Source organism: Heterocephalus glaber, unplaced genomic scaffold (assembly GCF_053883595.1).
Source record: "Heterocephalus glaber isolate CG9 unplaced genomic scaffold, H.glaber_assembly_v1.0 deba00000546, whole genome shotgun sequence".
Classification (NCBI taxonomy): Eukaryota; Metazoa; Chordata; class Mammalia; order Rodentia; family Bathyergidae; genus Heterocephalus; species Heterocephalus glaber.
This window is the reverse complement of record NW_028258147.1, coordinates 2,268,480-2,286,320: the sequence shown is the minus strand read 5'-3', so window position 1 is coordinate 2,286,320 and position 17,841 is coordinate 2,268,480. Positions and strand designations below refer to the sequence as shown.

The window sequence follows — 17,841 nt, the reverse complement described above, 5'->3', positions numbered from 1 at the left end:
CATATGGTATAGGAAAATATTATAACTCCCAACCTGCTAGATGTCAGATGTGCCAGTTCGTGTTCCTCAAAATCAAATAATGAATTCTAGGGAACAACAGAGGTTAAGAATAGGAAATATTTATTGAGAGATATAGCTCCTGAGAGGCAGGAAAGGTCCCGAATGGGTGGCCAGGGATCTCACTTTACAGGGGAAGTTTTATAGAACACAACCACAAGGGTACGATGTGGGTTAAAGCTATGATCAACCAATAAGGTTTCAAGTATACTCACTTTGGTAATAGTGATCCAACGAGGAAGCAAGTCACGAAGCAGGTGTACATGAAAAGAACAAAGAACTTCTAAGGGACGGATAGGTCCAAGGGTCTTGGTCACCCACCAAGGTGACTGATGTCTATCTAGGCTTTGTTGGGCCAAGTGTTACCACTTATCTCATCCCATGGGGAAGTATGTAGGCCTGGTCATTTTGTCTTTATCTTGAAGCCTGGTCTCCAACAGATGAACCTCTGGCCACAGTTGTAATGTTTTTATCTTTTGTACTGACTCTCTTGAGGGCCCAGCCCTAGCTGACTGCCTAAAATATTTTTACCTAACTTAGCTGTCTGTAATAACTGTACCTCCTTCTCTTTCATCTTTTCATCCTTGGCAACCGTGAATCTGTCCCCATCTTTAAATTGTGATTATTTCAAGAGTGTCACATAAATGGAATCATACAGTACAACTTTTGGTGGTTGGATTTTTATACCCTCACTCAACATAATTCTCCAGAAATTCACCTAAGTTGTTTCATGTATCAACAGTTCATTCCTTTTTATTGCTGAGTAGTATTCCGTGCTGTGAATGTATCACAGTTAACCATTCACCTGGTAAGGATATCTCGGTAGACTCAGCTTTTGGCTACTAATGAAGTTGCTATGGACATTCATGAACAGGTTTTGCACATGTACAGTTTGAGCCTGTCTGCATCTAGCAAGTACCTAGTGGCTGTTGGGGTTCTCTGTCCTCATATCTGCCAGGCCCTGCCCCATGGCGTCTTCCACACAGACTCTAGGACCAGGCAGGCTTTGTCAGGGTTTGTTTTCCTGGAGATACCCTTTCTTTCATCTAGTTTTGTTATAAATGTTTTCCAAGGGCTCTTGTTCTTAAATTTTTATGTTTTTCTGTGGGTACTCAGAGATCCTGGATAATGTGCTATTTCATAGTTTTTACTGAATCCACACCTAAAATGTATTTTAAAATATCTTATTTTAATCAGGCTTGTTGGTGTGTGTCTGTAATCCTAGAACTCTGGAAGGCTGAGGCAAGAAGATTGTAAGTTTGAAGCCATCCTGGGAAACAGTGACTTAGCGAGAAACTGTCTCAAAATTAAAAAACAAAACAAAACAGGGTTGTGTATGTAGCTCAGTTCAAAGGCCTAGGTTCAGTCTCCACTACCACAAAACATTTTATTGGGTAATTCTACAATTTGTTTCATGAGTGAACACGCAGGAGATTTTATTAAATTCATTCTTCATTTCAGTCTTCAGGCATGGAAGCTAAGCCTAGAGTTGTATATAACTCTTCTCTTCCTTTGAGCAAGTTAATTAACCTTTCTGTACTTCAGTTTCTTCATGTGCTAAGTGGGGATAATGACAGAAATATCTTTATTAGTTTCTTATAATTAAGGAGCTACACATAAAACTCCTAGAATAGTGCCTGTCACGTAGTAATTACTCAGGTAAATTTTAGTTGTTATTATTGTTTGTTATGCCTACCTGCATTCTAATGTAATAGATATGAATGTTAAACATTAATGCTCAGAGAACAGTCATTCCTTTTACTGAGACTGCTTTAGCAGGAACTAATATCTTACCACATTTTCCTTTAAAAAAAGCTTTTTAAAATAAATTTACACAAATTTGTATTTTACCTTGTTACCTATACTTTGAAGATTATTTTTGATAATTATAATCAACTTGTTTCTGGAAAGTAGGCACATCCTTCTGCCCTGTCTGGATACAGCAAGTAGTAATTAATGATGCTTATGAAATGGAGATTGGGTCAAATGGCTACAATTAATATGTGGCCTCTCTGACAGGCGTGGGACAGTAATTGCCTGGTCCTGTGTTGCAGCACTCTTCCCAGTTTGGATGCCCCTTATCCCATGCTGATACTGGCTGGGCCTCAAGCTTGTGGGAAACGAGAACTTGCTCACCGCCTCTGCAGACAGTTTAATACTTACTTCAGATATGGGTAAGTTTGTTTATTGACTTGTAAGCCTCAGAAATTCTTCCAAATTGTTGATTCCTGATAAAAATCTCAGATATTGCTAATTTTGACTACTTAAACAAGCTCACAAATATACAAAGCAACTTGTTTATGATCCATTTTACAGCAGAGCTACAAGTGGTAAGCTCATTGAATGCTCAATAGATATGAACTCTTGGTAGGGACAGAGCAACCTGAGAGTCCTTGAAGGTAATTTATTGATAAAATCAGATCAATGTGATTATCTGGTCTTAGAAATACCAGGAATCTTGATTCTCATTTCATTCTAATTGATGTGGTAGAGATGCTTGTTAAAATGTACTCCTAGTTACAGAAGAACTTAGCAAGTAGCAAGAAGTAAAATAGTTTCTCGTTTGTGCAACAGACAGTAAACTTAGTAATGACCACTGTATCAGACAAGTAAATATGCATGGTACATCTATGCCATTGCTCATTTTTGGCATAAGAGGTTCAAGTTTCTTTTCCATTTATTATATTATAGTGTGTGTGTGTGTGTGTGTATTTATTTAACTTTAATTCTGCTCATGTTTAACTTAATTCAATGCCAGCCCAAATCTCTCTGCAGGGTTTGAAAATACTCTGCTTTGTAACTGAGCAGAATGGTGTTTGAAGGCAGGATTCCTCTGCTGTTGTCTGGCAGTGTGTCAGGCAGCATGTGGGCAGTGCACTGGTGCGTGGGGCTGTGCTCCAGGGACGTCCCCAAAGCTCCTTCCTGCTCTGGCAGTACTTGAGCTTCTGTGTCTCCAGACCTGCCTTCCTCTTCTAAGGCATATTTCAGGAGGAAGGACAGAGAAGGGGCAGCAAAGTTGTTTCCTGTCCTTTCCTTCAGCAGAGTAGTCAATACACTAAAGTTTTCTGGAGCAAATATTGTGTTGAGTGATTCCCTAGTGGCCCTGTTAAAATAGAGGATAGTGTCCGGAAGACTAGTTCCATCCAAGAAAACTGTCCTGCTGGATTTACAAATTTTTTTAGAAGTTTCTGGGAGTCAGATTTAGAATTGTCACTGTGTTCTCTTAAATAGGTTTCCTCTTTTATTTTTTATGTGTGGCAAAAAGAATTACTTTTAGATTAGTACTACATGTTGATGAGCTCAGGATGTGACTACAAATATATGCAGGACAGCAAGAAAAATAAGTGCAAACTTTTCTAATGCTGTCACAAGAAGCCCTTCACTTAAGCTACATATGTTCACACAATAGAGTTCCTAGCAGCTGTTATCCACTTTACATTTCATTTTTCATTCATTTAGGTATTTAAAATTGCAGACTACATTTGGACAACTCTAATATGCATATAGTATAGAATAATTTGCTTATTTTAATTTGCTATATTTTAAACACCCTGAAATAACAAAAATAAAAGTTAATGCTAGAATTTAAAAAGTATATAGTGCCATTATGCTTATATGGAGGCACCTAACCTGTTTTAAAAGATAAGCTGAATACTGTGAATAGAAGGTCAAATAAGGACAAAAAGGTGTGTGCTAATGTGTAAATTTAGAACATTTTAGCAAACCAAAGTGACTTAGGAAGCCACAGCTTTCTCTGGTTTCTTTCATATCTCCGATACCAATTATGTTGCTAATAGTTGGTAGCCCAGTCCTTTTTATTTGCTTGTGATGTGCTACTGCATGATTGGTCTGATGTATTCTTAGAGGTGTTTGTTGAATCCCCATCAAGATTCTGGTGTAATCTGCTTCTACATTCCTACCTGCCCGCCCCCATTATTCATTTTCACTAAATCCTACATTTTCCTTATTAGAAAGTTTATCAAGCTTTGATTGATTTATTTCATATCTGTTTTTTCCTGCTCATCTGTAACCCCAATCAGGGTAGGGACCATGTCAGCCTTGTTTACCATTTGAGTTTTCAGGGCACAGCACATGGCCAGGTACTTAATATATGTGTGGTGAATATCTGTGAAATGACTGAGTGAGTGAATGAATAGCCGAATAATGGTAACATATACAATGCTTAGTGGAAATAGCTGTGATTAGAGGCAAAGATGATGTTTCTGGTACATGGGGAATTGGATGGATTCATTCATTCATTCATTCATTAAATATTTATTGAGTTCTTCCCATGTGCTTGTCTCTGAGGATAGAATGAAAACAAGACTGGTGAGGTCCTTGCCTTTATGAAACATATAATGTGGGGGGTAATTCAGATCTTATATAATTAGTGCTGTGTAGTTTGTGTGGTGGCCTGAGATGGCAAAATGGAACCTTAAAATGAACTTCATATCCAGTACTGTCAGTGCTGCTTCTAGGATTTTTCTCCTGTGGCTGGAATTAGTGGTGAGTGGAAAAATACTCCTGACTTCTCCCTACTGATTACATCCTCACTCATCCACCTCCCTCACAGGCTCAAGAGTATGGGCCAACCACTCAGTGTCAGGTCTGCCGGAGGCAGAGACCAGGGCTAGCTTAGGGGGTACACATCATTCTGAGAATTCCATCAAGGCCTAGGGCAAAGACCATGCCACTGGAAAAAAAAGGGTGTTAGATAGCTAATAATTTCATCCATTGAGAAAGTAAGAGAGTTCTACCATTATATGCAGGAACTTCCTTTAAAAGTGAAGATAAAACCAAAGCACATCTTCAGGGGCAAGGTAATGCTTTTGTTTAGACTTTATTTTTAAATTCTTTATCCAACGTAAGTTTTATTGATTTTTGATTAAATGAAAGCAGGCATGGATATAGTCTCTTTGTGAAATATAAAAGCATTTATAAAGGCATTTTCCCTGCCACTTGCTTGAATCTTTTCCTCCTATTTATTTTCTCCTGGTGTTTTATTTCTTTTTTAAATTATATTGACTGAAGATCCAGACATTTCAGTGAAATTTTCACATGCTAAGTTGTATATCCATATAGATAAATAAAAACAAAATTCAATCATATAACAAATGGTGTGGCTGAGAAATTCTGCTCTAGTCTTAGGTTGTGATTTTACTATTTGTTTTTAGAAATAGGTTGGATGTTCTTTCTTTACCTCTGTTAGTTATGAGTGGCCTGGAGATACACATTTACTGCTTTCACAGTCTATTTCTAATTTTATATTGCCACTCAAATCAGTGGCTTCTTGGAAATATGCTGGATAATGAGGGCACCACAGAACCATACCAGCGTGCCTTTTAATCTTCCAAATTTAAGGTCATGTTATGGATCTGAATAGACTTGAAAGAAAACCTTTATTCTTCTTTAAATTTCTATTTTATAACAATCTCTATTTTCATAACCTCATGATGTTTACTACTAAATATATTTTATTTTTCACATCATAAATAATTGCATTATACTAAAGTAGTTGCATGAGGTGGTATGAGGTATAGCAACCTAAATACAGTCTACTCTGTCTATACAAATATAACAGATTTGAAGAATGGCTCATTTATTCATTCAGCCAGTAGTTATTGAGCACTGTCCACATGCCATGTGCTGGTGATAAAAACTGAAATGAACAGACGTGGGTCTTCTCCTTCTGGAAGCTTCCAGTCAATCTGGCATGGGCTTTAGACAGGAAATGCTGTCTAACAAGATAGTTTGCAATGATGAGGAAGTAAAGAGTGCTCAAAATAAAAGAGAAGCAGGATGTGGACCTTAAGTGGAGTTGCTTTTTGCATTCCTTGTAGAGAACAACAGACAAGTTTTATTAACTGAGAACACTGATGGTAGCATGCCTAAGCTTGAAGTATGATGGAAAATGCAGAAGAAAAGACTGGAAAGATAGTCATGGGTCTGGTCACAAAGGGCTTTTAAGCAGGGGAATGGAATATTTTCAGTTGCATTTTAGAGAGTATCCTGTCAGCAGTTAGGACGGGGCTTGGGGAAGGAAGGTGAGAAGACCAATTAGAATACAGAAACAGGTGATGAAGGCAGGAGTTGGGGGTCAGTGTGTAGTTAAGGGAACATGAGCAGAGTAGGGGCTTCATGAAATCTGATACTCAGACATAGTATGTATGGAAATCCCTGTGTTCATGGTCCCTTAAATTGTGTCCAGCAATTTATTGATGTATACTAGCATTGAGTGTGAAAACCAACTTAATCTACCTATAAAATGTTCTAGGAATATCTGGGCTTTTGTGGATACCCATTGAAAAAGCTCACTCACAATATGGCATGCTGTAATGTGCTTGAGTTCATATGTGCTCACTGCCAAGCCTCTGCCTAACTATTGGTAATATCAGGAAGTGCAGTGTTTCCTGAGCCAATCTGGTCACAAATTGAGATTCTAAATCTGCATGCTTCTGAATCACACTGAAAAAAAAAAAAGCCTATTTCCTCATCCATTTGCCAGCTGTTCTTAGACGTCTTTTCTTCCTATTATATTTCCCCGGATATTTTAGCATTCTGTTATTTGACCTGTTTTTCCACATTCCCTTTGCTCCTGGTCATCTCCTGTCCTTTTTTTTCTTAGCAGCCTTGATGACAGTTCACCAATTAATTGGCCTTTGGAATGTCTAAACTTACTCTAGACTTTTATTTAGGACCAGAGTTGCAGTCTGGGGTTAATGTCCAAATCAGTCCTTTTGTCTATTAAGTAAAACTAACAGGAAGTGTAGCTTCCATTGCAAACCATGATTTGATTATTTACCTTGATTTATCTAGTAAATTAATAAAGAACAAACTCATGGACCTATTTACTTTCTTTTTTTTTTTTTTTTTTTGGTACTGGGGATCGAACTCAGATCCTTCCGCTTGCAAGGCAGGTGGTAAAACCACTGAGCTAAATCCCCGGCCCCTCATGGAAGTATTTAGGCAGAAGAGGGAAGGATATTTGAAAGGGATGACTCAAATAAATTTTTCTAAATTTAGCATCATTTTTTAAAAGTAAGTTTTGTGAAACATTGCTTTCACTATGAAGTATTCCTTTTATGATATTCACAGTTGGATGGTGTACTACACAGTGAAAATTTCTATATGTGAAAATTGGATGACAGATTCAAAAAACCCACAGGTCATCTTAGGCCCTTCTTAATAGAAAGTTCTATACAGTTGCAGATTCTGTCATCAACCTTCTCCACATCAGTGGAGCATCTCTTTGTTTACCTGCCTACATGCTTCAGATTGCTTCTTTGTTTTGTTTCCCTTTTAAAAATTCTGAAAAAAGTGCCTGCCACTCAATTCCTTTGTAGGGAAATGTAAATTCAGTGTAGCGTGTAAAGATTGTGCTAAGGGTTCGCAGCACAGGATGCCAGGCCACGGATTTATCTTCCTTGACTGTCAAGGACACCAGTAGACAGAGGATCTCAGGTCTCTGCCAAGGCTGGGGAAGAAATGCCAGTGCATTCAAACCACAAAACAAATGTCACAGTGTTTTGACAGTGATCTCTGAGGATGTATATTCTTTCCAGAGTATGTAACTTAAATTAATGTGAAGACCTGAAAATGTGCTAGTGCCATTAATTCTTGATTATAATAGAAGGGGAACAGTCAGATATAAACATTTGTCTTTGATTTTATGACGTGTAGGTTTTTGAAGTAGCAACTTTACCTTCTTAATCAGTATGCTATTTAAAAAACAGTTGACTTTGGAGTCATCCTCGTGGTGCTACTTAGGAGCATACATCATTTTTATGCCTCAGTTTCATCATCTGTAAAATAGAAATAAGAACTAAGATCTGCCTCATGGTTTTTGTGAGAAATAAATGAAACAACATGTCAAGTGTTTGGCTATTTTCATCTCATTTTAAAATCCTAGGATAATCTAAAAATCAGTTTACACTCCTAGAACTTAATATTGAGAAGGCAGAATGATATGAAATCCAGAGTCCTGGGTAGCAGGGACCCCATATTCTTGTTCTGGGACTGCCCAGAACTGCCCAGCCTGCAGTTTGACCCTGGGGAAGTCACTTTAATAGTTAACTATACAATGGAGTTCCTAGCTGCTGTTAGCTGCTTTATGTGTTTCATTTTTATTAATTTTATAGTTAATTAGTGAATATCTGCTATATGTCAGGCATTGGGAATGCAAGATGAACAAGACAAGGTCCTCCCCTCATAATTTGTATGTTCTGGGGAATATAGAAAAAATGTATATGAAAGAAGACAGTTCTGGTAATAGTCGTCAGGAGTCTTATAGGGTGGGGATATTATTTTAAAGAGTGGATAGAAAAGGCCTTTCTGGTTGAGTTGAGAATTCCATTCAGCATCAGACTTGTAGATTCCTATAGGAAGGTCAAGTAAAGTACTGACATGGACTTGCAGCACAGGGTGAATGAGATGTTTCTGCCCTCCAGTGTTGGAGGAGATAGTGTTGAACAAGCATTAGACTGCAGCTGGCACAGATTGAGGCTATGGGGGTATGAAGAGGTGCACAGTGCAGTCATTGGAGCTCAGGGAAAATGCTAGGAGGGGTGACAGATTTAGTCATGCAAAACAAGAGGGCCAGCAGGGTGGAGAAAGAGGAGGGGAGCCTGCAGAAAATGTGCATACAGCAGAGAGAACATGAAAGCAGTTAGTAGGGTAATGGATATTGTTGTACTTATTTAAGAATTATTAGGTGGTGGCAGAGGGAGTGATTCAGAAGGTGATAAAATAGCAGTGAGTAAAAATTTGATACTAATAATCTAAAATTTGTATAATCCTTACAGTCTATAGTGATTGAATGCAGTCTAGCATTTTACAACCACAGTGTCTTCACAATTAGATTATTTTATGATTTATGCTATATAGATCAATTTCAATTTTTAAACATTTTGTTTACTGAAACCATCTCCATTTGGAAGTTCAAGGTAATAGAAATAGACTACATTGTCTATTTTGTGATTTTAGGGCCTGTCACACTACAAGGCCACCATACTTTGGAGAAGGGGATCGAGTTGATTATCATTTTATCTCTCAAGAAGTTTTCGATGAAATGCTCAACATGGTAAGGAGACTTTATTTCTATTGCATAAGTAATACATGTTCTAGTTCAGAAATATTAGGCAATAGTGATTTTTTTAAAAGGGAGAAGTTAAATTTTGTACTTGTAAATATCATTTGAGTTGAAATATTTTTGTTTTTGTTTTGTTTTTTACAGAAACCCTGATAGTAATAGTCGTTGGTAGTAATGCTCAGCACCCTTGTCTTTGAATTCACTTTTTAAAAAACAATTTATTTGTTTCTTCTTGGCCTTCATAGAGAAAGCTAGTCCTCACAATCCTAAGATATTTTATCTGTGGGAATGTCAGTACATACCTAGCCATGACTTCAGTTAAACTGTGCCTTACATCTTCGTCACTGCTAATGAACCTCTAAGCTTCTGGGTTTTTCTTCACCATCAGACTTATTTTTGCTTATATTATCCTTCTTTCTGTTGCCAAATGAATCCAACACTGCTACTTTTTCTTCTAAAGCCTTCTTGAAGGGCCTGATCTGTTTCTGGCATTGAAAGATCACCATCCATCCTGCGACACGGATAGGTACATTTTCCCTCTCCTCTGTCTCCGTCTCTTTCCTCCCTCCAGTCTTTGTCTTCACCCCTGAATAAAGACCTTGGCTTGTACCCTCAGAATACACTATCAGGGAACATTTAGGCATCATGGAGCATTTAAGCTCTTCAGGTTCCATGAACTCAGTTCTGAAGGACCACCCCTGCACACAGTGTGTTTCTAGGACTTTTGCACTCACAGAGAAGCGCTAGTGAGAAAGTCCTACACTCCCTGGGCAGTTTCTCCTCGAAACTTGTCAAAAGAACATCATGGTCATTATAATTTTCTTTCTAAGGCCTCTATTTTGGCAATTAGTTGGATTTATTGATTCCTCTGGAATTGTGCATTTCTAGAAGCCTCAACAGAGATTGAAGGAGTTATCTTGATATTACAAAGAACCATTCTGTTAAGATTCTTTAAACAAGATTAGGCACATTCCGGATGGTATGGTCATAGGCTCTTTTGAGACTCTTTAGGTTGAAAGACAAGTAGTTCCCAAAATTATTAGTTTTTCCTGTTAGACTCTGAGGTATTTTCCTATTGATTGAGTTCACTGTCGTTAGGGACCCTGCGCGCTCCCCTGATGTTCCACACCTTTATCAGGTCTGAAATCAAGTGAGTCTAGTTCAGTTCCTAGTCTAAGAAATCACTATGCTTCCATGTTATATTTAGCCTTGTAGTTTTACACTCTATAAAAATCCCCATGTGTTTTAGAAGTACTCATTTTTACTGTTTCTGCTAACATATATTACTTTAATATACTGTCATTTTGTTCTACTTGAATTTTGCCTGTGATCTCTTTTAACATCAGTGTGAGACTGTTTAATAGGCGATAAACTTAGAAATTATAAATTCATGGCACATTGTCAGATGCACCAGTCACACCCACATACTCAGCCCTCTGTATGTAGATGTCTCTACACACTCACAACTCCCACCCTGACAGCATGGCTTACTTCGACAGACACCCTGGCCTACCCTCCCCCAACACCTACTGTGGACAGTCACACCTACCTTCTGTGACAGGCATGACATATGGACCTGCACCTTCCCATATCCACAGGCCTCCTCCAACAGATGCCTCCCCCAGCCCACAGATTATTCCCAAATGTGGTCCATAGACACCTGAACCCTTTTCATAGGCACATATGTGATCACTTATCTACAGAAATGCTCTCTGCCTTGTGGAAATGAAAGCATAGACCTGGGAACTTTTGAAGTATGACTATTGTTATTTATGGAAATCCACATGCAGCAAGAAATGAAAGTATTGCAGCCAGAACAGGGAGACTACTTCATCTCAATGCTTAACAAATCAATTTAATGGGATCAAACGTGCATCCATCCAAAAAATGTTTTTGGCATCTACAGAAGAACATCCTTATACAAACATGTAAGCAAACACATATCTGAAAAGTAATTCAAATATCTATACATTTTGAAAACAGGGTGTCAGATTACTAGCCAGGTTTTTCCACAAAAACAGAACCAATAGGGTGTATGGATATATATAGAAAGAGATAATAAAAGGGCTTAGTTCATCTGGTTATGAAGATTGGCAAACCCAAATCTGCCTGCCTGCAGCCCTAGGAAAGCAGATGGTGCAGGTGAAGTCCAAAGGCTGACTTTTTTGTCCCATGCAGGTCTTCCCCTCATCAGTGAAGCCCACTCACATTGTGGAGGGCAGTCTGTTACACTGTTCACCAATTTAAATGTTAATCTCATCCTCAGATGTCCTCCAAGTTGACATATAAAATTAACTATCACACACTGTAAAAGATAAAGCATATATATTTGGGAGGAGACCTAGATAGCTAGAGTTAGGGTTAGGGATACATCTGTCTGTCTGTCTATCTATCTATCTATCTCCACATATATATTTTATATATACATATATATGTATATATAAAGAAAAGGAGTCACAGTACCTTTTTTCCCAAAGAACAGAGACAGTATGATATTGAAAAAGTAAAATTTTAAGGATTGTTTTGAGTTTTTACCTTTGGAAATACTGTACATAACAGAAACTTATTTTGATTATGGGGGGATATGGATTTTCCTCATCACCCGCAGGAGACACATCTCCCAGAGACCCAGCCAATCCCAAGAGATATCCTGTGATTCTGCTCCACACCTTTCCCCTGACAGATAACCCATCCTCCATCTGCACACATCTCCAGAACATCTGGGCCCAGGAGGATAGCAATAGACTCTTAACTGCTTGCTATTCTTAATGATGTTGCTGCCCTTTGGTGAGATTCAATGCAGCCCTGGAAGTTCTCACTTCATTATTTGCTTTAAAGTCATATGTATGAGAAATCACACTTACTAAGGTCATCCACATTTTTATTCCTTCTGTTGTCATCAGCCTTTCAGTTTATATTAGACTTAGTTAATAAATATACTATTGTCAAAGAAAAAGTCACAAGCAATTTTGAGATAGGTGTTTTTTCTTGTATGTTTTGCAAGGGAGTATAGCTGTCAGAAGAACTGAGCTTCTGGATTACAGAGGGGGTGGTATTTGTTGTTCAGATGACTACAGGGCAGACAATAATTATGCTGAATAATATTTGGAGAAGTTTCAATAAAAAGCTGTCTTTATGAGGGAAAACATGGTGAGTCTGTTTTTTAAACTTTTGAGGATGTCCATGTATATCGTAGCCCCCAGGATTTAGCTGTAACTCATGGTTTATCTTGGAGTGCAAGGTTTTGGGGAATGGGAGCCTTTTCTGGACTACCTGGGATGTTGGCAGAGTGAAATGGTGGAGGCAAAGAGCAGGCTACGAGTTTCACTGTCTCTAATGAAGGTTTGTGGTGCCGGTTTGGTTGAAAGTGTGTAAGTAATCCAAATGGTCTGTTGTACAGTAAGCTTCAGTCCTTAACCATCCTCTAATGTTTTGTCAACAGATTATTTCCACAAACCTATTTTTGTCAGCTGAGGATTCTGAGTAAATTTCTCTATCACAGTTTGATGTTCAGTTTCATAACCCTGTTATAATTTTGTCATTCTTACAGTTGCTAATATTTGTTGAAAATAAGAGATCAAGTTATTTTATTTTACTTATACTAAATTTCATTATGGTTGCCATTACATGAAAATCTTTGTACTTCTCGAATTCCAGGGGAAATTCATTCTAACATTTAATTATGGCAATTACAGTTATGGATTAAATAGGGACACCGTAGAAGGCATTGCAAGAGATGGGTTAGCAAGCTGTGTCCATATGGAAATAGAAGTAAGTGGTTTTTATTTAATTAACTTTGTGTGTGTGTGTGTGTGTGTGTGTGTGTGTGTGTGTGTGTAAAGTTAGGCCTACAATTTGTAGGCAACACAGTACTAGGCACAAGAGAAATGCGTACCAAAGTGTGTGTGAGGTATTACATTTAAAATTAGTGTGGGGCCGGCAAGACATGGGAAGAGTTAAGTGACAGGATTTAGATCACAATTCAAGAGACTGTATATGTAGCATGAGTAAAATTTCCATTCAAGATTTATTTTCTTTTGTCTCATCACTAAATTGTCCTTTTTTTTAACAGCATGGTGTCTGTTTATTCAGGGTGATGTTAGGCAAACCCCGATTTGTGCAGTGTGTGAACCTAGTCCCTGTCCCTTCAGGAGTAGTCACCCCTGATCCTGTGCTCTTCATGGGGAATGTGTGGGCTGTGCTGCCATTTGATTCCAGTTGCTCATGGTGTTAAATCTTTTATACTGCCAGCAACTTAGACTTGCAAGTTTCAGGAGGTTTTTCTCTCTTTCCACCCCCCCCCCCACCTCCAAAAAAAAAAATCTTCTGAAATTAGAATATAAATAAATTTTTCCAAAATTAAGATCCAGAGTTAAATCATGAATTTCTTACTCACTCTTTTCACAAGTATATATAGTATATATATATATGTGTGTGTATATATATATATATATATATATATATATAGCTTTATTAAATACTTAAAATCTTCAGAGACAGTTTTTTTTTCCAAGTACTTTCTCAGAGCATTATAATAATACTTTTATTTTTTTTTTGGTACTGGGGATCGAACTCAGGTCCTTGCACTTGTGAGGCAGACAGCAGAACCACTGAACTAAATCCCTGGCCCCCATAATAATACTTTTATAATAAAGATAATTCAAGTAGACCAGACTTAAAGAAAATAAAACCTAGACAAGTCTGGTATTCTTTTCCTGTTAACTCTGAATCTTTCTGCATTTTCTTCTGTAACTTCACAGAGCAAGAGACTAAATTCTAATTTGCTCCTTGAATTGGTTTAATTCTTCTCTAGTTTCAATTGAACTCATTACATTTCTTCTAGCCTTTAAATCTTCTGTATAAACCTTGCATTTCTTTCTGCAGTTGATTGGTTTTGTATCTTGAAGAGGGGGTTTTGTTTGTTTTGATGTTAATTAGTTTTTTAAAAAAAGACCTATTAGAAAAAAATTTCTTCTGGACAAAACAGAAACAAAAACTAATGCAATTTTTAGTGTAGAAATGCTCCATCTTTTTTTGGTCTACCTTTTTTCCACTTCAACAGTTATCTGAGTGATGGCTCCTGTTTCACTTTATTCCTCCTTGAGAGCTTCGTGCTACTCATTTTCAGGAGGTCGAGTCTATAAACCATGTTTTATTCCCCTGGTTCTCTCCAGCTGAAGTATTTTTTCCAAACTGCCCTTATTGTTGACTCTCTCAGAAACTTTTAAAAAGAGCTTATGTTTCTTTCTACTGAATTTTTAAAACAAAGATTTTGAGCTTGAGTTAAACTGATGATGATGGAAATGGGATAGAAGGGACTGTGGAATCCATTTGGACCAACTCTTTCCTTTTACCCACAAGGAAACTCATGTCCAGAGAGCTTGAGGGATTTGTGTAGAGCCTACAAGAACTGGAGAGCAGTGGTCACAAACCAAGCTTTCCATATTCGTGGAAAGCACCATACATGGCTTCAAGCTATGATTTCCTGGTTAGTAGGTTACCATGAGTTTGGTCTTCATGCTTCTCTGTGGACAGAGGCTATGAGATGTCATTGGAACCAGCCCACCCAGGTTACTGGTTGAGGAACAGGAAGGCTCCCAACGTGGTCACTGAGGCACAGCAAAGGAGCTTTTTTCCTCTAGTTACATCTCCTTGTGCTCCAGTGATGCCTTGTGATAAACTGAATCGAAATTGTTTTTTGGTAATAAAGTACCAGTACTGACATGAATGTACCTGTTTTATATCTGTTTTCTAACAGTTATATTCATTTGCATGATTAATTAGAGGACAACCAGATGGAATGAATTCTAATATTTGCAGTGACAATTTAATATTTAATGAAGAGAGAAAAGTAATCCAACTTTGAAATATTCATAAGAAAATAGTGGCTAATTCTACAGACAAAATAAATTATTCAATACTTATTATACCTATGTTGCCAGATGTCTCCAAAATGATTTCTAAATCATGTGTCTTTCCAACTCATTATCTTTTCTTTAAATGCCTAGGGTGTGAGAAGTTTGAAATTTTCCTATTTTGAGCCTCGATATGTCTTGGTGGTACCCATGAATAAGGAAAAATATGAGGGATACTTGCGGAGAAAAGGATTATTCAGTCGTGCAGAAATTGAATTTGCCATTTCCCGAGTGGACCTTTATATTAAAATTAATCAGAAATTTCCAGGTTATTTTGATGCAGTAATCAATGCAGGTCAGTAACTCTCAGTAGAGTTTTGATGTATGGTGTCACTGGATCAAAAGTTTGTTTCATGGAAATAAAATGCTTAAGGGAAAAATATTGTAACAGTTACAAAGAGCTGCAAAAGAGGCAAAAATACACAAGATCTGACTTTCCAATGTTTTAATCAGAGTATTATTTTTATTATTCTGAAAGATCCTAACTAACAAGACTTAGCATAAAATGGGCCAGGAATAGGTTTTTTTTCCTTAGGGACATGGTGGGAACAAAGTTAGATATATAATTTGAAGTAGACATTTAAATTTTTAGGAAGGCATATGAAATTCAAGCAGTTTTTATCATAATCTTCCTATAGTTAAAAACTGATTTACTAAAAATATAACTATAAAAATATCTGTATAAAACAAACATTTTCAAAAATGAACTCAGAAATGGCTACTTACTTGAAGCAGTAGTCAGTGAGAGAATTTCTTGGAATATGGAAATTTCTACATATTTTAAAACTGTATAATATTTTATATCCATAAAAAAGAATGAGAGCTGGGGATTTAGCTCAGTGGTTCCACCGCCTGCCTCGCAAGCTAAGGACCCGAGTTCGATCCCAGGTACCAAAAAAAAAAAAAAAAAAGAGAAAACATTGTATATAGATAAGAAATTATCTTTAAGTTATATTGGTACTTTAAAAAATCCTGATTCACAACCATAGGTATAGTATGCCATCATTTATGTAAAAAATTATGTAATTGTATTTTCTTGTACTTCTATAGGAAAATATTACTGGAAGAATTCTCAAAAAAAACTAGTACTGATTTTTTTGTTTTTGGTGGGGGACTGGAGAGATGAGGGGCATTAAATTGAATTATGAAATTATTAATATTCAACTTTTTTGATTCATAAAAACAATTTCATACAGTTCAACTTAATAGTTTTTGGTCTCTAAAACTTGTTAAGATATTACAAATTCATATTGGATTTTTAGTGCTGCATAGAAATGATCATACTTAGTAGCTTAAAGTAATACCCATTTGTTAGGGCACAGTTCAGGTTAAGAGTGTGGTATGGTATAACTGGGTTCTCTGCTCAGGGTATCCGGAGGCAGGGATGATGGTGTCAGCAGGGCTGAGTTCTCCTCTAAAGGTCTAGGGAAAAATCTGTTCCAAAGTTCAGTCTTGGTGCAGAATGCAGTTGTAGGACCAAGGGCCCTGTTTCCTTATTGCCTGTCTGTGAGAGGTTGCCTTAGTCCACAGACACCACTCCCAAGGTTTTATCTGTGTGGTGCTCACCATCTGCTAGCCACTCACAGCACATCCAGTCCTCTTTGTGCTTTGAGTCTCTGACTTTGGCTTCTCCCAACAGCTAGAGAAAACCCGGTCCTTCTATGGGGCCTCATGTGATTAGAATGGACTCACTCAGATAATCTCCCTGTTAACTAACTCAAACTCATTAATAACTTTATTTGCATGTGCAAAAATCCCATATAATATAACATAGTCACAGCAGTGACGTCTCATTAGCTCCACAGGGTCTCCACCTACGCTTAAGGGCAGAAGATTAAACAGAGGTAAAATGTTATTTGGGTGATCTTAATGCTGTCTACCACTGTATTCATAAAATTAAATGTAATGACCAAATCAGTACCACCAGCAGTTGAACATGGAGTGTATTTTGACATGATCCCATTGCATTAAAATAAATCTTTCATTTACTGTAGATGATCTAGATGTTGCCTATCAAAAGCTGAGTCAGCTCATTAGGGAATACCTGGGATTGGCTGAAGAACCTGCCAAGGGTCTGGCTCCAACTGCAGGTACTTTCCCATCTCCCTGTGCCACGATTTTTTTTTTTTTCTTGAAAAAAAATTCCAGTCTGTGAATTATTATTTGAGTACATGTCAGCCAGGGTAGAGCTGGTTTTAACTCTTTAATGGGCTATTCTTCTGGGGTGATCGTTCCACAAACAAACCGCATGAATCAGCCCTGTAGACCTGTCTGTAACTGCTTGTCTCCATGGCTGTAATGGAGTTCAGGGGACTGCCCTTCAGAGACATGCAGGGGAATCCCCTGGAAGGGTGCAGTAGATAGGGTTGTCTCATGGTTTAGAACTTAGCCTCCCAGAAGCTTATTCCCTTACAGGGATGAGGTGTGGTTCTATTCATCAGGTTTAGATTTAGTCCAGAAGTGTTCATTCCCCTTTTCTTTGAATTGCTCTTTCCTCAAAATGTTGCACTGCAGCCAGATAACCAGATAACCAAAGCACACTGTTCAGATAACCCTGGTGCTGGCCCTCCTGTTCCCTTGGGTAAATTTCTTATCTGCTCTTTGAGTTTGAGTTTTTTGTCCTGCTAAATGGACTTCTGGCTACTCCTGTTCCTACCTCATGGATCAGGAGCAGCAAATGATGTAAGATATGAGTGCATCCCATTAGAATCTAGGGTTCCTAGGCTTAGAATTTCAGTATACAAGTATTTTTTAACTGAATTTTTTTTAGTGCATGTTTGC

The 17,841-nt window shown here is 37.6% G+C and overlaps 1 protein-coding gene across 4 annotated transcripts in view; it reads left to right on the top strand.

Moving 5' to 3' along the window:
* The window catches only part of Lrguk (leucine rich repeats and guanylate kinase domain containing), a 137,070-nt gene that overhangs the window by 101,194 nt on the left and 18,035 nt on the right, over nucleotides 1-17,841 (top strand). For all 4 annotated transcript variants that reach the window (XM_087204411.1, XM_087204410.1, XM_021237592.2 and 1 more), the window contains 5 exons: nucleotides 2,112-2,231; nucleotides 9,040-9,136; nucleotides 12,803-12,916; nucleotides 15,154-15,355; nucleotides 17,055-17,150. In XM_087204411.1, the coding sequence (XP_087060537.1) occupies nucleotides 2,112-2,231; nucleotides 9,040-9,136; nucleotides 12,803-12,916; nucleotides 15,154-15,355; nucleotides 17,055-17,150 (629 nt within the window). The remainder of the gene's footprint in view (nucleotides 1-2,111; nucleotides 2,232-9,039; nucleotides 9,137-12,802; nucleotides 12,917-15,153; nucleotides 15,356-17,054; nucleotides 17,151-17,841) is intronic.